Source organism: Bos indicus, chromosome 23 (assembly GCF_029378745.1).
Source record: "Bos indicus isolate NIAB-ARS_2022 breed Sahiwal x Tharparkar chromosome 23, NIAB-ARS_B.indTharparkar_mat_pri_1.0, whole genome shotgun sequence".
In the NCBI taxonomy this organism is placed as follows: domain Eukaryota; kingdom Metazoa; phylum Chordata; class Mammalia; order Artiodactyla; family Bovidae; genus Bos; species Bos indicus.
Window position 1 is genome coordinate 7,754,247 of NC_091782.1, and position 23,981 is coordinate 7,778,227.

General features: G+C 37.9%; 1 protein-coding gene across 21 annotated transcripts in view; it reads right to left on the reverse strand.

The window, feature by feature from the left end:
• Positions 1–23,981, reverse strand: part of MLIP (muscular LMNA interacting protein) — a 295,306-nt gene that overhangs the window by 52,620 nt on the left and 218,705 nt on the right. For all 21 annotated transcript variants that reach the window (XM_070777791.1, XM_070777786.1, XM_070777788.1 and 18 more), the window contains 2 exons: positions 20,435–20,479; positions 6,981–7,109 (listed from right to left, as the gene is read on the reverse strand). In XM_070777791.1, coding sequence (XP_070633892.1) covers positions 6,981–7,109; positions 20,435–20,479 — 174 coding nt within the window. The remainder of the gene's footprint in view (positions 1–6,980; positions 7,110–20,434; positions 20,480–23,981) is intronic.

Sequence of the window (23,981 nt, forward strand, 5' to 3'; positions counted from 1 at the left end):
ACATGTCCCCTCATACTCTCCAGCCTCCCACCCACTTTCCATCCCATCCCACCCCTCTAGGCTGTCACAGAGCACCAGGTTTGAGCTCCCTGGGTCATTCAGCAAATCCCCACTGGCTATCTATTTTAAACACAGGGTAATGTGTATGTTTCAGTGCGACTCTCTCAATCCATCCCACCCTCTACTCCCCACACTGTGTCAAGTTCTGCTCTCTATGCCTGTGTCTCCATTACCATCCTACACGTAGGTTCATCCGTACCATTTTTCTAGAGTCCATGCTGCTGCTGCTAAGTCGCTTCAGTCGTGTCCAACTCTGTGCAACCCCATAGACGGCAGCCCACTAGGCTCCCCCGTCCCTGGGATTCTCCAGGCAAGAACACTGGAGTGGGTTGCCATTTCGTTCTCCAATGCATGAAAGTGAAAAGTGAAAGTGAAGTCGCTCAGTCGTGTCCGACTCTTAGCGACCCCATGGACTGTGGCCCACCAGGCTTCTCCGTCCATGGGATTTTCCAGGCAAGAGTACTGGAGTGGGGTGCCATTGCCTTCTCTACTAGATTCCATATATATGCATTATTATATGATATTTGTTTTTTTTTTCTTTCTGACTTACTTCACTCTGTATAATAGGCTCTAGGTTCATTTGCCTCATTAGAACTGACTCAAATGTGCTCCTTTTTATGGCTGAGTAATATTCCATTTTATATATGCAGCACAACCTCTTTATCCACTCATCAGTTGGACATCTAGCTTGCTTCCATGTCCTAATTATTGTAAATAGTGCTACAAGGAACACTGGGAAGATGTGTCTTTTTGTCTCATTGTCTTTTTCACATCGTTCACATGTTCTTTGTTGCTTTTATGGTTTCCTCAGGGTATATGACCTAACAATGGTGGGATTGTTAGGTCATATGGTAGTTTTATTCCTAGCTTTTTTGAGGAATCTCCATTTCTGTTCTCTGGGGCTTCCCAAGTGGCACTAGTGGTAAAGAACCCTCTTGCAGACGTAAGAGATGCAGGTTCAATCCCTGGGTAGGGAAGATCCCCTGGAGGAGGGCATGGCAACCCACTGCAGTATTCTTGCCTGGAGAATCCCATGGACAAAGGAGCCTGGTGGGCTACAGTCCATGGGGTCACAAAGAGTCAGACACGACTGAGGCGACAACACACGCACACACACACACTCTTCTATATAGTGTCTGTATCAATTTGCATTCCCACCAACAGTGCACTGTGGCAAGAGGGTTCAATTCCTCCACACACTCTCCAGCATTTGTTGCTTGTAGATTTTTTGATGATGGCCTTTCTGACCAATGTAATGTCATACTCACTGTATTTTGAATTGCATTTCTCTAATGAGTGAGGAGCTTCCCAGTTGGTGCTAGTGGTAAAGAACCTGCCTGCCAATGCAGGAGACCTAAGAGATACAGGTTTGATCCCTGGGTTGGGAAGATCCCCTGGAGAAGGGCATGGCAACCCATTGCAGTATTCTTGCCTGGAGAATCCCATGGACAGAGGAGCCTGGCAGACTACAGTCCATGGGGTCGTACAGAGTCAGACTTGACTGAAGCAATGTTGAGCATCTTTTCATGTGTTTATTATCCATCTATATTTCTTCTTTGGAAAAATGTCTATTTAGGTCTTTAATTTTAATTTTTTTTTTAAAGAAACTTAGCCTTCCAATTAGAATTGATAAAAATTTAGATTTAATGAATACAACTTTTTATGCCATAGACCTCAATCCTATCAGACGTAGATAAAAATGAAACTAAAGGTTAAACTCAACCACAACAAATAACAGAAAAAGAGGAATACAATTTACATGAGAGGCTCTAAATATGGTCATGGTCATCTCTCACAAATAAAGACATCTGAGGAGTTAACAAAACAGGACATATTTGCTTAAAGTCTTCAGATCATCACTGTTTCCCAGTAGATTGGGGTATAGTCAGAAGCTATGTATTCACTATTTGTTAAACTACTAATGCTCTGAAGCTTCACTAATGTTTAGAATTCAGTTGCTTAACTAATTATTAGAAGTGGTCTGTCTATTATGATAGAATTGACAAATAGGTCTTCTTTATGTGTTTGTTGTAAAGCAAGTAAAAATCTAAGATTCCTAATCCTACAGAAAGCAACAGAGGGGTACAGAAGAAGTCTCCCTTGATCGTGCAGATCCTGCAGCCCTTAGCTTCTGTCTTCCGTGATACATACACAAAGTGAAGAGAAAGCTTAAAGCAATGCTAATAATAACAATAATAAATAAAAGGGAGAGATAAAAGCCTAAGTTTCCTAACTGATTATATCCTGGAGGAAAAAGTGTGTTTTGTCTCCATAGGACAATTTTTTACTATTAAAAAGTTTTATTGTACTGATGATAAATTATCTATTACATATAGTACATAACCCATATATGAAAATAGTCTATTATCTATTACCCATAGAGGAGGAAAGAAGGAAGGCATGCAGGAAGAAAGGAAGGAAGGGAGGAGGGAGGAAAGAAATAAGAAGAGAAAAACACACAAGGATTTCATTACATGAATAAGAAAAACAACCTGGTAAAACTTGGAGAAGCTGAATCTCTAGGCTTAACTCTTCAAAAACAAATGTAGCCCTACAAGGAATTTAAGCTGTGTCCCCATAAAACTATTCACCAAATCACTTAATCATTTCTAGATCTGAAAAGGTTAAACATTTTAATCTGAAAAAATACTTCCTAATAAAATATTAACAAGATAAAAGGTAATTTTATGATAAAAGAGAGTGAGCCACCTTGATTGAGAAATGTTGAAAAAGGTAGCAATTTGTGGCAAAAACAGAAGTCATTCAGAAAAAAAACACAGTGTTATCTAGTTCCACCTTTTGCCATGGTGAGTGTCTGCTCAGTAACTATAAAATGTGAGTGACATGAAGAAGTGCAGGGGACGATCACAGTAAAAATATAATTTGATTAATAATTAGATAGAAATCTGAAAGTCATCCACATAATTATTAAAGTTGAATGTCAGGCAGATAGTTTGGTAGGGCAGTCAGATGGCTAAGAAAACTCAGAAGTAAAAAAAAAGAATGTAAATGCTACAACAAAGAAAATTCTCTAAATTATCCTTTTACATTCTCTATGGTACAAAGGAAATTCATTAAAGGATCATTTTCACACAAAAACATGCAATTTTCCTATTGAAGCAAATTAGAAGGAAAATAAAAGTTAAGAGGTATACATGCTAGAAAGCATTCTTTTTCATTTAAGAGAAAAGAAAAACATTTGCAGGAAAATCAGATTAAACTACAATATCACCCCCCCCCAACTTTCAATTCTGTCCAAAATATTTTTCCTATATTTCTCTATGGCTTCAAGAAAGAAATGATATATCTAACAGTATGGGTTGAATTACTAATTTATAAAGAATGGGATGAAAATGTTTTATACATGTCATATAACTGAGGTTAGCAATTGCTTTTGCTTTTTCTACTAAGTTGAGACTCCAATGCAATTCACTTTGTCTAATTAAATACATTAAATGACCAGGAAAAAACCAATATATTTTGAAAACTCACAGAGATAAACAAAAAACCATTCCTCTCTTTAGTATCTTTATTTTCATCAGCTAATTGATTTTCTAAACTTTTATATCTTCTGGATGTCCATTTGTCCAACCAATTCTGTTAATTATTTTCCAACCCAACCTTTAGTTATTAACAAAACTATGCTTCAAAGTACATCATCATAGTTTTATATCCATATACAGAGTGTTGAGGATATTCTATAAGAACTCAAAAGTACCACAAATTGATATAATAATGGATTGAAAGGTAATTTCAGAGAAGCCTAAGCTTCATTCTGAAGTGTCTTTGTTTAAAAATCCATCTAATATAGAATGGTAGTTCCTGGCCTATGCCATTTTGATGCAAAAGTTGTTGATTAATAAGTCTCAATGACTCAATTATGCATTTGGTTTCAAACTTGGCTTTTAATACTCAGAGGGTATCTCCAGGCAAAATTTCAGTTCATTACCAGTTCAAAAGATTGCCCTACTGTACCTTCTGAAGCTATAGCAAATACATTTCCATCTGGTCTCATCATCTTTGGTGCCTGACATTTTGTAACCGAGAGTTTTGAAATAATATTTTATGGCACTGAGGCTGCCAGGGGAAATTTACTGACTTAACAATCCCATTCAGCACTTCCTGTCATGTGGAACTATCCTCAGGACGAGGCAGATTAGTGAATATGAGCTGCTCCAATTTGGCTCAACTGTCAGGCTGAAGTAGTCTCCATTACATGGATGGCTGAGATCAGCCATTGAGTGTGGAACCATTCAATTTATTCTGTGGCACCAGTGAAGGAGACAATAATAGTGACCAGAATGGAATACACTTGAGTAGACTCCCTCCTGCTAAGTTCTGATGAAGCAGCCACACTGAAACCATAAATTGTTACTACTCAATGTATTGTTTAAGGAATCTCAGCATCTACACCTGTGAGCTGTCTTTTGTATCTGCCTCCATTGTCGATTCTGGCCACAGTGAGATATTGGTTACAGCTCAATGTAGAGGCCAATTGAGAGCATACGCAGTTTCCTGGTTTCCTATTATATGCATTTTTCCTCTCCTGCAAAGTCAATGAATAAAACCAGGCAAAGTACGGAATTCGCTTTTAAGTACTCTGTTAGACTTCTTTGAATTTTGATAGTCCGCTGACACAGAAGTTAGGATACACACAAGAATAAATTGATTGAAAGAAAATATAAATAAGTTTATGTCTGTGGCACCAAAATACTTAACAAAAGAACTAAAATTGTGCACTAATTATCTGAAAATACATTGGTTTATGGTGTATATACATAGAGCTTTAAACTTGCTATATAGTCAGGAAAAGCTGTGAAAAGAATTGGCAACTTCTTTTAATGAAAATAATTTCCTACACCTGAAAATGGAATTTATCATTCCAGAGAACAGTAAATTGTGATACTGTATAGGAAGATTAACTTGACATTCTACAAAGAATCTTGTTCAAAGTAAAATGCATTAATTTGAAATTATACTAATAAAAAAGAATACAATTTTTACTTTACAACATTAGATCATTTTTAAAGAATATATTGCATGGATAATATGTGAAATTTATTTTGTGTCAACATTTTATCATATAACAATAGATAACTTTTATAAATTTTTATAATAATCCCTTATTGTCTAAAATGTCACATTAAGCCTCTAAATGATTAGTATCATTAGATATCTAATGAATGCTTTTATTGATGATGGAAATATGCTTTCCTAAGAGGAATTTCCATTACTTTTATGTGCAAATTTAGTGAACACAACCTTATATATCAATAGGACTTTTCTAATTTAAATTGAGGGCTTTTTTCCCCCTGAAAAATGGAAAAAATTGCCTCTAATTATCATTTTCAATGATACTGCTGCTAAGTCACTTCAGTCGTGTCCGACTCTGCGCGACCCCATAGACAGCAGCCCACCAGGCTTCCCTGTCCCTGGGCTTCTCCAGGAAAGAACCCTGGAGTGGGCTGCCATTTCCTTTAATGATATTAGTGCCCTCTAAAAATGTTTAACTTATTGAAATCCTATCAGTCTTCACAAAGTATATACAAATAAGCAGAAAATATTATCATCTCCATTTTATAAATAAAAACTATAGCTAAGCATGAGAAAGTATTTATAATGAACTTTTTCAAGACTTTGAGCCTGGTCATATTCTTAGATTTTAAGTAAACCAGATTTTAAAATTTGAAGGATCCTTAAATACTTCATCAGAACACCCCATCTTATGCATTAAGATACTGGAACGGGGCGAGATGAAATGCCTTGCTCAGTGTCATAAAGTGAGATGAGATATTTCTTATGTTTCACAAATATGAACAGAATCTCTATTTCCAAGAATTGGTTAGTTATCATTTTCAAACTAAAGTTTAAAGAGTACAGTACTTTATGTTCCTTTGTAAGTCTATTCTATTATATATTACCAAATGTGGTGGTGATCTTGTGTTTCCCAGTTATATCCACAAAGGTTTCTGGATTGTTTGCATTGCTTAAGCATGTAATAAAGTTTGAGATATAAAATATATAACCTATGCCTATTTGTTGCATTGGAAGAAGACAAACAAAGATGCAAGGTTTCTCTTTGAGATAATGTATGAAATTTTATACTACCTAAATGTGTATCTTCATGCTTTCCCCCAATATCTTATAAAGCATCATCAACAACCTTCCATTATACATTCTCCAACAATAGGATATATAAGGGGAATTTACCTTTTTAGTACATAAACAAACAAAAAAATACCTTAAAGTAACTTAACCTCCTACTCCCTACCTAGCACCACTCAATCTAGGGGATCACATCATCTCTACCAAGTTGATAGGAATCCAAACAATAGATCTTTTGTCAAATGTACTAATGTACTACCAAACCTAAAAAACATGCCAGTCCAGGTTCAATGCACGATACTGGATGCTTGGGGCTAGTGCACAGGGACGACCCAGAGGGATGGTATGGGGAGGGAGGAGGGAGGAGGGTTCAGGATGGGGAGCACATGCATACCTGTGATGGATTCATTTTGATATTTGGGAAAACTAATACAATTATGTAAAGTTTAAAAATAAAATAAAATTAAAAAAAAAAAAAACTATGTCACTTCAAAAGGAAGTGGCATTTTAGTAACAAGAATGCAACATCTATATCACATGAAGACTCCATGATGTCTTCATAGAAAGTAATGTCTTAATCCCCAAAATAATACCAGCACTAGGTAGAAAAATTTTAGACAAAAGCCTTTAAATACTTCCAAATATCATCCTGGAAATACTTAAGAATTTTTATTATGCAGAAAATAGAGCTTTTTTTAAATTACTAAGGTTATTCCAATCACATTTTCTTGTACATGCTCTATTCATTAGGGCATTTCTATATTTTGTACAGTTATTTATCCAAATATCAAAGACATTTTCACGTGTACACTCACCTGCTCAGAAAAGAAGTCACTGTTATCCTCCAGGTATTTACTGAAAGGGTTGGGTTCATAGACTTCCTCCTCTTTTTTCAGTAATATTTTGGATTTTACCGGTGCAGGGCGAATTACTCCAGGCTTTGTCTTCATGAATGTCAATAAATTTTTAGAAATAAAGAAAAAAATACTATTAAAATGAATACATAAGTATATTAATTCATTCAAATGTACTCACAGCACTTTATTATTTTTAATTTTTAAATGATTTTATAAATACATAAATAGCCAGAAATCAAAAGATTTTAACTAAAGTAGCTTTAGTTTTAAGTGACCTGTTATACAGTAATCAATTTAAAAAGATCTACTATCATGACATTCAAAATGCCAAAACATCTTCATCTGTCTAGTCAAGTATCTTTACCAGCACTTTCAGCCAATAGATATTTCATTTGACAAATATTTAGTGACGGCATCCTCAGGGCCAGGCAACATGCCCATTTGGGGCATGATAGGAGAGATGAATTTGGTACAATTCACCAAGTCCATAACAACTTTCTTCTTCTGGAAACTGTCCCCGCCCCCCACACCCTAAAATCCCAGAATCCATGTTCAGACTGCCTATAATGAAACCAGACAGGGGTGGCGTTCTGACCCGAGAGGGTAGGGGCTTCTCCCAAGAATATGGAGCAGGGCTTTAATCTACTCTTTAGTCATGCTACGAGATGGAAATGATACTATGTAAATCTGGGAGCTTTGGGAAAGCCTTACTCTGCCATAAAAGCAGATCTGATGAGATCAAGAAAAATACAGCAAAGTATAAGGAGAAGCAGCCAGTAGAGGAAACACACGAGGGCTTTCCAGAACCGAATTCCAAAACATCCCTGGAACCAAGCAGGATTTCTGGTCTGAGACTCCCTGAGACTTTCCTTTTCTTTAACACAAAATTCCCTTTTGTAAACTCAGGTTGACCTCTATAATTTGCAATCAAAAGAGTCTGAGTGAATAGGCCAGTCATTCAAAATTCATGGATTTATACCCAACATCAGTTAGACAAGAGAGGGAAAGGGAGAAATCTAGTTTGGGGCAATTTCAAAATGATGTTTCACAAACACAAAAGTCTTGTTACACTGTAAAGTGTCACAAAATGATGGATAAGTTTACAGAAACATCCCAAACAATAATTTGATAAAAAGTTGTGACATTTTTTTCTGTATGAGCACTTTGCTGTAATCATTCTTATCAGGTCCATTTCTTTTCAGAAAATAGAAAATTAGCTCTCTTCAGTCTGTGCTGATGCTCACTAGTTAAGCCTTAAGGATGAATATCTATCTTGCTGCCATACAAGCCATTGGTTATGTTTTGAGGCTTGAATAAGTACCATTCTGCAACAATTTTTTTCAGCTCATATTTTCCCAGGCGACTTTCATTTCTATGCCAACAGGGCAAATAAAGATTGAGGAAAAGTCTCTATTTTCCACAGGCTGGGCTGGGAAATATTTCCCATTTAAGAAACTGATTTCTTTCCAGAGGGGAAAAGTAAGCAAGTATTAGGTTGGTCCAAAAGTAATTGTGATTTTGCATTGCTGAACTTTGCTGTTTGATATTGGAATGCATTCTCAAATAAACGTGGTTATGTTATAAATCATTTTAATGTGCATTTCTTGCTTTATGTTTTTTGCTGATGACTTACTACTTGCTGCATATTTTGTATTTATTTTAGACTAGGGAAATGATTTTAGACCAAAAGCAAATTTGAGCAATTTTCTTCTTCAAGTTCAAGATTGTAAAGCAGCGGAGACAACTTGCAGCGTCAACAATACATTTTGCCCAGGAACTGCTAACGAACATACAGTGCAGTGGTGGCTCAAGAAGTTTTGCAAAGGAGACGAGACACTTGAAGATTAGGAGTGCAGTGATCAGCCATCAGAAGCTGACAGTGCCCAACTAAGAGCCGTCATCGAAGCTGATCCTCTTATAACTACATGAGAAGCTGCTGAAGAACTCAGTGTTGACCATTCTATGGTCATTTGGCATGTGAAGCAAATTAGGTGTAAAAGCTTGATAAGTGGGTGCCTCGTGAGCTGACTGCAAATCAAAAAGATCATCATTTTTAAGTGGTATCTTCTCTTATTCTATGCAACAATAACAAACCATTTCTCAGATTGTGATGTGTGATGAAAAGTAGATTTTATACACCAATCAGCAATGACCAGCTCAGTGGTTGGACTGAGAAGAAGCTCCAAAACACTTCCCAAAGCCAAACTTGCACCAATAAAAGGACATGGTCACTGTTTGGTGACCCACTACAGCTTTCTGCATCCCAGCAAAACCATTACATCTGAGAAGTATGCTCAGTAAATTGATGAGATGTACTGAAAACTGCAATGCCTGCAGCCAGCACTGGTCAACAGAATGGGCCCAATTTTTCTCCATGACGATAATAAACCACGTATCACACAACCAGCGCTCCAAAAGTTGAACAAATCTGGCAACGCTACAGTTGCCTGACCTCTCTCCAACTGATTACCACTTCTTCAAGCATCTCAACAACTTTTTGCAGGGAAAATGCTTCCACAGCCAGCAGGAGGTAGAAGATGCTTTCCAAGAGTTCGTTGAATCCTGAAGCACAGATTTTTATGCTACAGGAATAAACAAATGTATTTCTCACTGACAAAAACGTGCTGATTGTAATGGTTCCTATTTTGATTAATAAAGACGTGTTTGAGCCTAGTTATAATGATTGAAAATTCACAGTCCAGGACCGCAATTACTTTTTCACCAACTGAATAACACCCAATTACATGTGAAATTGCACAGGTGAGTATACACATGACAGTCATATCCTCCAATGAACCAACACGAGAACAAAGCCCAGGCAAACACTGATTTCTACAGCCACCGGTAACGGGGAAGCCTGATATCTTGGTCATGATGCAAAACTGTCCAGATTTCAGGCCTCTCTTTTCCACACGACTTCCTATTACATTTCTCGTTCCTGCCACTTCTATTCCTGTTCCTTCTCCTAATTTCCTCCTCCTTTGGAAAGTAGGAAATCAGTACAATCCCAGTACTTAGGGCTTACCAGGTTCAAAAGCCAGCATGGAATTTTAGGAGCTAAGCTTGACAGCAGCAGCAGAAAGATGAAAGCAGAGGTGAGAAATCTGGCCAGATGCACGTGAGATGCTAGAAGACTCTCCCTGCCAGGAAAACAAGGTCCCCTGGTCCCTGCATTGCTAGCAGGTTGATGTGTTGGGTTAGCCTGACCTGGAACCTTCCACTCGGATCATCTCTCTTGGTTTCCTCATCCTCCAGGGTGAGTCCAGAAAAGACACTCTTCTGGTTGGTTGGATATCAAATATTAATAGCTTTAATATCAGAATCGGTTACTTATGTTTCATATTTGTTTCTCTACCAGGCCTTATGCTTTATGTTGCTATGAATTTCCTAAATCTGATGGTCATCTGACCATTCGACAATGATTCTTTCCCTATTTTCTCTACTTCAGATTTTCTATTTTCTATTAGAAAATAGAAAAATAGTTTCTAATTATAACTAGTCTAATTAGATTTCTCTATTTCAGATTTCCCAGGTGCTCTTTACTTGGATTCTGTGTCCCTCGTCTTGGTCTACCAGAAGTCTCTGAATTTTCCTCCTCCTAGTTTGCTTCCTTAGGTCTCAGACCTGTTGCCCCACCCTGATTCTTCCATTATTTTCACCACCTCTTTCTTTAATCATGATTTTTTTTTCTTTTTCTTTTTTTCTCCCCCCTGAACCTTAACTTGCTGTCACTCACCAGTCAGCATTTAATGGACAAGGAAGTCAGCTCCATGCAAAAAAATACTAAACATAGTTTGCCTTTGACATTGTTCACACTTCCCATCCTATGACCTTTACCCACACCCTCCACACCTAACTGCGTCTCAGTGTTTGGTCAAACTGGAACTCAAACCCTGGCAGCCCAATTCTGAACCTCACGCACTCTCCGTGAACCATGGTACACAGTCAGTCCTGACCAAGGCTGCTGCACCTGCTCATACCATTCCACTACTGCTTTGAAACCTGCCTCAAAGACTGAGCACTCACTGTAGACAGGGACACCATCATTATTCCAAAGACTCTAATTCCATATATTACAGGCACCACATTCAATATGTTAAATTGATTATCTCGGTTCCTCTTCTCAACACCCTGTGAAAGAGTCAGAATCAGTAACATGCCAAAGCCATGCAGTTAATATGTGAACAACTCAAGATTTAATCCAAGTCTGGTCTGATCATAAGCCCAGGATTTGAATTACTCTGGATGATTCATTTTTAGCTGCTAAAGCATTGACAGATCCAGCTAGACTCACAAGTGATACAAATATCATTCTAACGACACCAGGAAAAGTCACTCCATCTAAGTGGAGAAATAAAACAGGTAATAACTCCCCTTCTCAGCACAAAGGACACAGGAAGAAAGATAAGAAAGTTCTTCAAAAAGCAAATTTCAATGTACTGTGATAAACCTCTTGAGAAATGGTTTACACTGTACATAAGACATTTTTTTTCTCTTTTGGAGCTATATTTTGGGGAAATAATTGTTAATCTTTTCATTCTTGCTATTAAAATATTTTCCCCACATTCAGAAAAATAACATTATCATTGTAGAAGGGATGATCAGACATTTTATTTTTAACTAGAACCAGAATACTATGATTTTGATTAGTTATTACAAGTTTTAAAATCTGAGAACCTCATTAGAGCCAGGTGAATATGTGGGCTTTGAGTGGATGGATACTCTGCCTGTTTATATTCTTCTTGACACAACTCCAAGAGTGCTAGACTCCAACAATCACGGAGAACTCCACTCTCCATTTGCTTTGAGGAGCAGAGTAGCTCACACAGTACTGATAAATTCTCTGCTTTAAACTAAAATATAGCTGATTTACAATGTATCAGTTTCAGGTGTACCGCAAAGTGATCCAGTTACACATATACATATATAATGTGCATATGTAATTACATATGTATTCTTGACATTTTTGAAGTGCCTCAAAGACAAAACAACCATTGTCTTAGAGCTTTGAAGCATCCTTCTATCAGATCATCTATCAGATGCTCTCTGGAGCCATTTTTCCAGTTGAGATCTAGTCTATGTCAGGAAATGTAGTGTCTACATGGAGGTGAACAAGACATACCTCGTGTTCTCAGAGGGCTCACAGTTCAGATGAGTTAAGCACGTTACAACCACCGTGTAAGTCAAGCCACATCACTGGACTCCTCTCAAGGCTCCTCTCTAACTCCACCTTCTCACTTAGAATAAAAGCTAAAACCCTTACAGGGGCTGCAGGGAGACCTACTCTTTCACTCCCCAAACAGCCTCCCCTTTCCCATCGAATCTCCTGCTCTAGACCTCTCTCCCTCACTGTCCCCTCTGGCACACACTGTGTCTTCCCTCCTCTGGAGTTTGAACTTGGCCTTCACATTGTCTGGAACTCTCTTCTCCCTTTCTAGGACTCTTTCGATTCTTCATGTCTCTGCTTAAATGCCACATCATTATCAGATAGGTCTTCTCTAACGATCTGTATAAAAGATCTTACTTGCCCTATTTTTTTTTTCCATCTGACCTCAGTTGACGTTTATTTTCTTGCTTCCTCCACTAGAATGTAAGCTCTGTGAGGCCAGAGATCATTGTTTTCTTCACTGTTATCCTTCTAACACCTAGAACTGTGTTAGGAACCTAGCAGATGCTAAACAGACATTTGAAGGATAAATAAACTAATTGACAGGAAGAAGCTCAATATGTAGGCTGCTGCTGCTGCTGCTGCTGCTAAGTTGCTTCAGTTGTGTCCAACTTTGTGCAACCCCAGAGATGGCAGCCCACCAGGCTCCGCTGTCCCTGGGATTCTCCAGGCAAGAACACTGGAGTGGGTTGCCATTTCCTTCTCCAGTGCATGAAAGTGAAAAGTGAAAGTGAAGTCGCTCAGTTGTGTCCAACTCTTCGCTACCCCATGGACTGCAGCCCACCAGGCTCCTCCATCCATGGGATTTTCCAGGCAAGAGTACTGGAGTGGGGTGCCATTGCCTTCTCTGAATATGTAGGCTATAATCCATCAAAGCCTTAAAAAGTTTTGACTGTCCATTTAATGTCTCCTCTCATTTTTCTTGGACTTCCCAGCTGGCGCTAGTGGTAAAAAAAAAAAAAAAAAAAAAAAACCTGCCTGCCAATACAGGGGATATAAGAGACATGGGTTCAATCCCTGGGTTGGGAAAATCCTGTTACTGCAGTGCTTTTGCCTGGAGAGTTTCATGGACAGAGGAACCTGATAGGCTATAGTTCAGGGGGTTGCAAAGAGTCAGACATGACTGAAGTGACTTAGCGTGAACACACTTATTTTTCTTGGAATGACTTTTTGATTACAGCATAACCAAGGAAAAGGGAACATTACAAGACAGAAGATCCACACTACCTTTCACCCCTAGAGAACTAGAAGAAGGGATGTGGATTGGTGAGCTCTACCTTCAGAGATGAGCAGAAAGCAGAAGTTACCATCTTTGATGATACAGGAAGTCAAGACCAGGGACCACATCTTTAAGGACTTTGCAAGATTTTAACTCTATTTTTTAAAAATAATTTCTTTTCCCCTGTTTGATTACAGTGATAATAAAACTAACACCACCAGGAGACAATGATGTCATGTTCTTTGGAGAATTGGAGCGTGGGTGAGACTTGGGAGATCATATCTAATTCTATTCTTAGTCTTAATGGAGAAAAAGCTCAAGAGGTGCAGTGTGTGGAGTCCCAGGGCCTGGAGGCAGGTTTTAACGGCCTGTGGGGCGCTGGTTCCGCTATTCATACTCATCAAGTAAACACTTACCCGAGAGCATTGTTACTTGCGCCCTGTAAAAAACAGACATTGTCTCTGTCCTTTGGAACTTATAACTCTATGACAACAGGTTGGTATTGCCTCTGGCTGGAGACCAAAGTTGAAAAGTAACTGCCAGCACTGATCTAGAGAATGCATTATATAGATAATGCCTTCTTAAAACAACATCTTTCTTAAATTAACTCCAACTAGCAGACTGTGTTTTTAATTGCTTTCGACTGCACTAGCAAGCTCTAGGGTCACGTGATAAGAAAACAAAACAACAACAACAACAAAAATCAGCAAAGGAAGTAACAGAACATAGCACATGGAAAATCCATGGGTCTGGCTAGGAATTCTACTAATTTGATGGATCCGAAGAGTGTGAAAAGTACCATCGCTACTTCTTTTAGCCATTTGCTTCTGTCTTGCCTATATTCGCCAGTGCTTTTGTTTTTGTTTTTAAGTTACTGGGGCAACAAACTCAAAGAAATGCAAAAACATTGTCCTAGTCAAGATTGTTGACAAAAGCAACATTTTCTAAATTATTTAGCTGATTCACTCGTTCAATTAATAAAATGTTCATTACCTCCAATTCTTTTTTAAATAAAAATGTTAATGTGCTTGTAGCAAATACTTAAGCTTTTATTCTCTCAAAGAAATATCTCAAATTTTAAAACATTATAGTACAGAGTGAAGCTTCCAAAATTAGGGAGGAGGGTGTGGACAGATTTTAATACCACCCATTAGCTGCAGGACTTATGACACATGGTAGACTTCAAAGTGTTTTTCATCAGAATAATAGAAATAACAATTCCTTCCATACTAAGTCACAAACTGTGCAAATCTAATAAGATAATATGCATGACAGAACTTTGTAAAGAGAAAATAGCATAGAAGGAAATTGAAAAAGAAAAAAATTCTTTCCTTTTTCTTGCTTTTGTATTTATAATTCAGAGTACTGATACCAAAGGATCTTGATTACCCAGGAAAATGTTTATCTGATGACCTTTTAAAAAAATGTTTTATGGTTTTTTGATTAGCTTGTAAAGAATCTGCCTGCAATGTGGGAGACCTGGGTTCGATTCCTGGGTTGGGAAGATCCCCTGGACAAGGGAAAGGCTACCCACTCCAGTATTCTGGCCTGGAGAATTCCATGGACTGTATACTCTATGGGATCGCAAAGAGTCGGACATGACTGAGCGACTTTCACTTTCACTATGATAGTTGTAATACAATAAACATATACAAGATTTCAATAATTATAAACCTATTCCACAGCTCAGAAAACATCTTTTGAAATGTACACGACATAGATTTCCCAGACTGAAATATCTCAATAGTTAAAGAAAAGCCAATAGCATGACTCAAACCTGAGGAGGCACCCATAACAAATGCTGCAGCACTTAAGCATGTTGTGTCAAGGCAAATTAGTCAAGAATACACTGCCTTTAAGCTTAAAGAAGGCATCAGTTCTACACAAAAGCTTTCAGGGCTGCAATTTCTGAACAACAGGGACCTCAAGGGCTCTTAGAAAGAATAGTCATGCACCACTAAAACCAGACACATCCGTGGGCTTTCAGAACTGGGAACAAAACATATGAAAGGCTAAGTACTCTTCTGTATAATGTTCCAGTAAGATGCACTTTGCTCTTACCTGTAGTCATGTGGTTTATTAAATCTGTTGTTTTGTACTCTCTAGATTCAGTGTTGTGTCTTGGGCAACAATGAGCATTTTGCAGTGGCATAAAATTTCAAAAGCAAAAGCCAGAATCCTAGGGACGGGGAAGCCTGGTGGGCTGCTGTCTATGGGGTCACACAGAGTCGGATACGACTGAAGTGACTTAGCAGCAGCAGCAGCAGCAGTGTCTTCTAACCTTAGGTTCCCCATCTAACTGCCAAAGAAGACCAGTGCTTACCCATCATGTTGAGCCCAATCTGTTTTCTTACTCAGAAAAAAGACGCCGCCAGCCTCTGTTAAGACTGTGATGACCCAGTCCAGGAATTAGGAAAGCTTTGTGAAGGGTCAGCCTAGATCTTGGATCTTCCTTTCCTTCTGTTCCCTTTCAGATGCTAAAGGATTCCCTGTTCACAGGTGTGAAGCCTCAGTACCCTACTGGACTCACCCAGCCCCTCCTCTTCAGGAAGTGATCATATGTGCCCCGTGAAGGTCACACTTCCATAGCGTCCTGATTTCCCAACAGCCTTTTTTTTTCCCTCCTTGAATTATCTAAAATAAATAATGATTCCTTTTTAAAAATCACACAACAAAGATGAGCATGAACCCTGTGATCTTAGATAATCTATTCAAACTCTGTGACCCCGTTTCTTTATCTGTAAAATGGCCACAAAGTAAATTTCAGAGATAATATTTCAGAGATTTTTTTGTGCAATAATAGACCCCCTGACTTAGTGACTAAACAACAACACACCCAACTCCATACGGGATTACCTGGCAATGTCACATATTATGATATATGAGCCTTACAATAACCCCTTCAAGCTGACACAGCAGTTGTCCCAACCTCCATTTTCATGATAAGTATTTCCAACACACTCTCATCTCTAAGTCCCTTCCCAGTTTTGATGTACTACGTTTCTGTTTAATAGAAAGAGAAACAGGGACATAGTTGGTGAACAAGTTTCAAAAGACTTCTTTCTGAGCCTAATACTACATAACTTGGCTTGCAAGGTGAACAGTGGAAATATTTTAATAGTAAGGGGAAAGATCACATTTCTTTTCTTCCTTGAAGTGTTGAATTGGCATAATTATAATGTAATCAGGTAAGCCAAGTTAAAATGAAAAAAAAGTTTGGTTTTTTCTTGGTCTATTCTTTTTGTTTAATTTATTTTTTAGTTGAAAGATAATTGCCTTACAGAATTTTGTTGGTTTCTGCCAAACCTCAACATGAATCAGCCATAGGTATACATACATCCCCTCCCTCTTCAGCCTCCTTCCCATCTCCCTCCCCACCCCACCCCTCCAGGTTGTCATAGGGCCCCTGTTTGAGTTTCCTGAGCCATACAGCAAGCTCCCACTGGCTACTTGTTTTCCATACGTTAATGTAAGTTTCATCGTTACTCTCTCCATACATCTCACCCTCTCCTTCCTTCCCACCCCTACCCCACCCTGCCATGTCCATCAGTCTGTTCTCTATGCCTGTGTCCCTCTTGCTGCCCTGCAAATAATTTCATCAGCACCATCTTTCTAGATTCCAGATGTATGTGTTAGTATATGATATTTACCTTTCCTTTTCTGAAGTAAGTACTTCACTCGGTATGATAGGCTCTAGGTTCATCCACCTCATTAGAACTGACTCAAATGTGTTACTTTTTATGGCTAAGTAAAAAGCCAAAGCTCAAAAACAAAACGGCTTCTGTATTAAGCTTAGGCTACCATAGCAATCCATCATTTATTTTCACTTCAAACAATTTATTACTTTTCTCCCCTAAAATAGGAGTCAAATAATTTTAATTAACTGCTTATTTCATGCAAAGTATACAATATTTATTCAATATTTATTTACATAATTTAACCATAATCTATCATATGTTCCCCCAAATTTTGTTTTCCTGTGTTATACACGTGTTTATACATGTATAAACAAAAAGCAATACATATACATGTGTATGTGCCATCAGAATTACCTGTAATATGGCATTTATATGCATAGCATATGTTACAAACACACACATATAAATGTGTGTGTGTATATATATATGTATATACACATATTGGTTTTTCAAAGGTATTCTTATTTACTCATTTTATTCAGAACTTAAAAGAGAATTCGTAATGGCAAATATTGGAAATCCACTCATAAAAATGAAAAATTATAATTTAATTCATAAATGACAATACTTAAGGGCAGAAATATTATAAATTCTTTAAGAAGCAAATTCATACACTATCACTAGTATGTAATTATTTCTACACTATTCCATACTCAGGGAATGTAAGTACAAGGTTAATGCGATGAGATAGAAGTCAGTGATTAAATTGAATAATTATATCAATCCAAGAGATGTTCTTTTTGTGTGTGATAGCTTGCTTGAAAATAATCACTTCACAAACCTACCTAGATCTCAAGTGCATTTGGGGATTAAAACTTAATTTAAAACTTGGCTAAAAAATTCCTTGAACTCTCTATAGAAAAGGTCTAAAGTAAATGCAAAAAAATTATCATCAACATCAGTTAAAGCAATGCTTTGCATTTTCCCCCTAGAGAACACAAGAGTCAAATTCATAGAATTATTTGATTAGACCAAAAAAAGTTCATTATCACATTTACAATGAGTCATTCATACTATATCCTATTTCATGAAATCATATTTGCTTTCTTAAAATGTTTTGTAAAATATTACATCAAGACTGACATCTATACATATATCAACATATATCTGCATATATATCATATATATGTCATTCTGATAATACATATATACATTCACACGCAGTCAACACCTAAAATCTATTTTTTGTGTACTATGTTGAGTATACAAATATTTCTTGATTTTCAAACATTACTCTCAAGAAACAGGTACATATATCATTATTTTCAGTGTTAAAATAGCTATAACAACAGTCCCATATCTAAAGTGGGAAATTGTTCAACTTCATAATGTTATCATAGTGCTGGTTTCCATGGCAACGCCTTCGCTCCCTTGAGCTAGTAACCATGGACTCTGCCCTAGAGAGGCTTGGACAGAGTGTAATTGAATGCTTTTCTTGCTCAGTTAGGAAACTGAAGCCCAGGTTCTCCGATTCCTGACTTCTCGCTGTCAGTCCAGTAGTTAGTGTCAGAGCAGGAAGTAAAAGGTAGGTCTTCTGGCCCCTGTTCCAGCATCCTGTCAACCTCACTATACCGCCTGCCAGTATTCTAAACCAACGGACACTGAATGCACACACGCACACACACCTCATATACAAATGATGCACATAAACGCCGACACACCCAAGCCATTTGCTTCAGTCAGGCTATTTTAAGAGTCAAACAACATTCTTTATGACTTTCTAGCACTACAAATAAAACACTGTTCTCATTTTGGCATGATAATGACAAGATGACTTGTTGGTTATGGATGTAGGATATAGAAAGAATTGCTTAAAAAGAGAAGAATCAGTATCACGCTACTTTTCCAGATATTTTCATTCATTTTACTAGGTATTTTCATTCCTTTTCACTTCCTTTACCGTGTCTATTGTTTAGGAACCTATAATTATAAACAGTTAAAACTGTTTATATTACTACATGTAATAATATCTAGGCAGTTTACATCATGGTTCCCATTTGCTAACCACTTGTAACAATAAGAAATATGAAACACTGTAAGAAAAAGTAATTTTTCTATTTAATTAAATATTTATCTATAAATAACAAACAGATCCTAGAGCCTAGATCTGTGTTGTCCTACAGAGTAGCCACCAGCCCCCTTGCTGGGCCCTTGAAATGTGGCAAGTCTGAATTGAGATATGCTGTAAATATAAAATACACTGCAGATTTCAAGACTTTACCCCTACAAAAATAATGGAAAATAATCTCAATTTTATACTACTGTATGTTGAAAGGATAATGTGTGTATATTAAATAAATAAAATATATTATTTAAATTAATGTGACCTGCTTCTTTTTAGTTTTTTAACATGGCTACTAGAATATTTAAAATTGCCTATGTGATTTATATTTGTGGTTCATACTGTATTTCTGCTGCTCATCCCTGGTTTGATCATTCTTTATCTTCCTGCCTGAAACATCTCATTTCCTATTTCCCCAAGTTCAGAACCTACCCTACACGATTAAAGATGACCTTGTTCTTGAACCCTTTTCTGATCTCTCCCACCAGGAAATGAATCCTTGCCTCTAAAACATCAGTGTCTGCTTCCAGCCTTGACCACTCTATTCTAACACCACCACCAGGGTGCAAGTTATCAGCAAACACGGTCTATATATGTTTTTATGCATGTTTGTAACCTATAAAACAACCAGCATGGAGCTTTAGTAAAGCATCAGTAAACTTGTACTAGACAAGTAAGCAAAGAAATTTATCCATAGTGTATTTGTCCTCGGTTCACTTTTTAAAAACTTATCGATTTATTTTAATTGGAGGTTAATTACTTTACAATACTGTAGTGGTTTTTGTCATACGTTGCCATGACTCAGCCACAGGTGTACATGTGTCCCCCACCCAGACCCCCCTCCCGCCTCCCTCCCCACCCCATCCCTCAGGTCGTCCCAGTGCACTGGCTTTGGGCGCCCCGTCTCATGCATCAAACCTGGACTGGTCACCTATTTCACATATGGTAATATACATGTTTCAGTGCTATTCTCTCAAATCATCCCACCCTCGCCTTCTCCCACAGAGTCCAAAAGTCTGCTCTTTATATCTGTGTCTCTTTTGCTGTCTCGCATATAGGGTCATTGTTACCATCTTTCTAAATCCCATATATATGGGTTAATATACTGTATTGGTGTTTTTCTTTCTGACTTATTTCACTCTGTATAATAGGCTCCAGTTTCATCCACCTCATTAGAACCGATTCATTTTTGTTCAGATACATCTATCTTGAAAGATTAGGATTTTCTGAAATACTAGGTCTATGATTTAATAACAGGATACATACCAGCTGACTCTCTGGTACCGTAGAAGATGGTGAGGAGAGGTTTGCCTGCAAAATTATAAACATAGTGTCTTTTAGTGAAATTCATAATTTAGTAATTATATCTGTTTAAGTATTTTGAAGTTTTTTATTATTAAAATAATACATATAAATTTTAGAATTTTGACAGATATTGAGGAAAAATACCATTATGTCAACTCCAAAATAATTGTTTTACATTTTTTGCTCATTGCCTTTCAATATTTCCCCTACACATTTTCATTCAGCTCACATAGTGGTAAATCTGATGTTTTACATAGTGCTTTTCCTTAGCATCTTAACACAAGCACCAGCAAAAGGCATCAAAAATTCTTCAAGGTGATGTAATATTTCATCCTCCATACACTCCATATTCTACTTACACCAACACTGTTAGCTATTTATATTTATTTATAGTAAAAGAAAACAACAGATTTTGCCTTAAATTACTCATATTAAAAAAATAAAGCTTTCATGAAAAAAAAATCTTTTTTTTTTTTTAAATTGTTTTAAGTTAATATTGTTTCATCATTCTTGGTTCCTGAATTTCACACCTTTCTTCTGGAGTTAGTTTCCTTCTCACTGAAGTAAATGCTTTGATAGTTTTGTTTTTTTTTTTTTCCAGAGCTTCCCATCTTGAACTCTCTCTGAAATGTCTTTATTTTGTTCTCCTCTTGAGCTAGAATTTACCTGAACATAGAATTCTAGGATAATGGTTATTGTTCCCAGCATCTTGAAGATACTGTCCACTTGCTCTGACTTCTGTTAACTGCTGTCTGTCTAAACATTGTAACTTGGATTATCTGTCTTCACATTTCATTAGTGTTTAAGGTTTTTCTCCAGGGAATTCTGAAAGCTCACTATGATGTGTCTGAGGGTGACCTCCTTTTATGTATCCTTCTCTGGGGCTTGGTAAAGTCCTTTACTCTGAGTATGCATATCTTTCTTTGATTCTGGAAAATCCTCTAGGAATCTCTTCACATATTGCTTCTCTCCTATTACATCTAATCTGTTCTTTACAGTTTCAATAAAATATATGTTGGGTCTTCTGAATCCATCCTTCATTTCCATAAAATTCCTTGTCATATTTTTTTTATCCCATTATGCTGCATTCTGGATTGTTTCCACACATAAGCCTGACAATTAATGAATCAAAATTAATATACATTAAACATGGGCATTGAATTTTATATTTTTACAACAGCATTTTTAACTTCAAGGAGTTCAATTTGATTCTTTATCCAATCTTTTTATGGTGTCCAGAACTCCTTTTAACTATTTCAACATTTTTATTCTATTTATATTTCATTCCAGATTTTTCTATAATCTCTCAGGGTTAAATTGGGCTTCCCAGGTGGCACTCACCAGTGCTAAAAAACCCACCTGCCAATACAGGAGACATAACCAATGCCCAGTTCGAACCTTGAGTCGGGAAAATCCCCTGGAAGAGGACAAGGCAACCCACTCCAGTATTCTTGCCTAGAGAAATCCTATGGACAGGGGAGCCTGGTGGGCTACATCCCATAGGATCACAGAGTCAAACATGACTGAGTGACTTAGCACACACACACACGATTAAATCTCCTGTTTCCTGTATCTGCTGATTCTCCTCCATGCCTCTGTCCCAAGATGTCCTTCACTCATTTGGTGACTTTTTAGTTTTGATTTTGAGCTCCTCTTTAGTCGGGGTAATTTTAGTGATGATGTCTGTAGGTATCTGAGAAACTCTGGGTTGGAAAACCATGCCAATAATACATTTCATGTTTGCCCTGGTGGGGCCCCAGGAGTTTCACTGACTCTGGGCAAGCTTCCATTTTATTTCATCAAATGCACGGGGGCGCAGGTCCCCACATGTTCAAGTTTCACAGGTTTGTTGTTGCGTGTGCGCTCACTTGTGTCTGACTCTTTGTGCCCCCATGGACTGTAGCCCACCAGGCTCCTCTGTCCATGTAATTTTCCAAGCGAGAATACTGGCTTGGGCTGCCATTTTCTGCTCCAGGGATCGTCCTGACCCAGGGATCGAACCATCATCTTTTGCATCTCCTTCATTGGCAGGCAGATTCTGTATCAACTGTACCACCTGGGAAGTCCCATTGAACTTGCTCCAAATCCTTCATCCTCATAAGTTGAGCACCCATTTTTTTATGGATGTGCAGGAGTGCAGGGTACCCAGGAGTGCAGGGTAAAGATGTTGGAAGCATGTATGTCTATTTCCATCCCACACTTCATGGATAGGGAACCTTCCAGATACCTGGATGCACACAAAGGATTCATTTCGAGCCCTCAGATTCACTATACAGTGAAAGTTAAACTCTAAGTTCCTGGCTCCTAAGTCCTGATGCACCTGTGTCCTACAGAACTTATATAAAGTGGGGAACCCCACTTTATATCTTATTTTCCCACCTGGAGCTCTCTCCTCATATCTGGCACCCACAGTTTCACTTTCTTTCTTGTAGTTTGAGATACATATAGACTTTAACAGTTCCATTTTCTCAAGCTATTCTGCCCTTAAATGGGAGGCTGGGCTTCCATATCAGCTCAGCTTTCACCATTGTCGGGAAGTGGAATATATATACAATTTTTTTTTCCTTTGGTTGCACCATGTGGCATACAGGATCTTCCTAACTAGGGAATCAAACCCTTGGGCCCTGCATTTAAAGTGCAGTCTTAACCACTGGCCCAGAGAAGTCTAGGAAGTGGTCAAATACAGATGCACAATTTTAAATATACTTGGCTAAGACACAATAAAGCTGTGTTTCTAAACTATTTCTATTCTTTTTGAAGTTGCAAATATGTTCAGGGTTTATGACAGACGAGTCAATGTTGTCTTCACCCTCTGAGAGGTGAATGATGACTGAACACTGAAGGCTGAGTGACTCCCGTGGTATTGCCAAGCACACAGGAGTGTGAATCACTAAACGTGACAACCAGGCACCTGCAGTCCTTCTTGTACTGTGTCCATTACGGTTTGTTTTTTATTTTTGACTCATGCCATTCTTCACCAAGATGGCCACTGATCACTGTCATTCCTGGTGGCTCTAAGGCAGCAGGCTGTCCTGGCTACTGGCTTCCTACCTCTAGCTGTCCTGGCCAATAGCTGTGGACCAGGTTAGTGTCCACTAAGGTTTCTGACTCTTCCGTGCTACAGAAAATTGTCCTTCAGAACACTCACTCACCAATTGCTCAGTTCACCGAAGGCTTCATTTTTAACCTCGTAATGCAATATGAGTAATGGTTACTTCTAATGTCTTAGGATCTTTTTCCTTTAGTTAGTTTTTCACTATTGGAATACTGAGAGAGTTTCTCTACTCATTTCCTTAGTTAAACAGCTTCTATGAAATATGCTGAACTAAACGTGTCTTGATGGAAACAACATAGTTAAGGGGCTTCTCTGGTGGTCTAGTGATTAAGAATCTGCTTTGCAATGCAGGGGACACTGGTTCGATTCCTGGTCCAGGAAGATTCCACATCCGGTGGAGCAACTGGGCCCGTGCGCCACAATTGCTGAGCCTGCGCTCTAGAGCCCAAGATC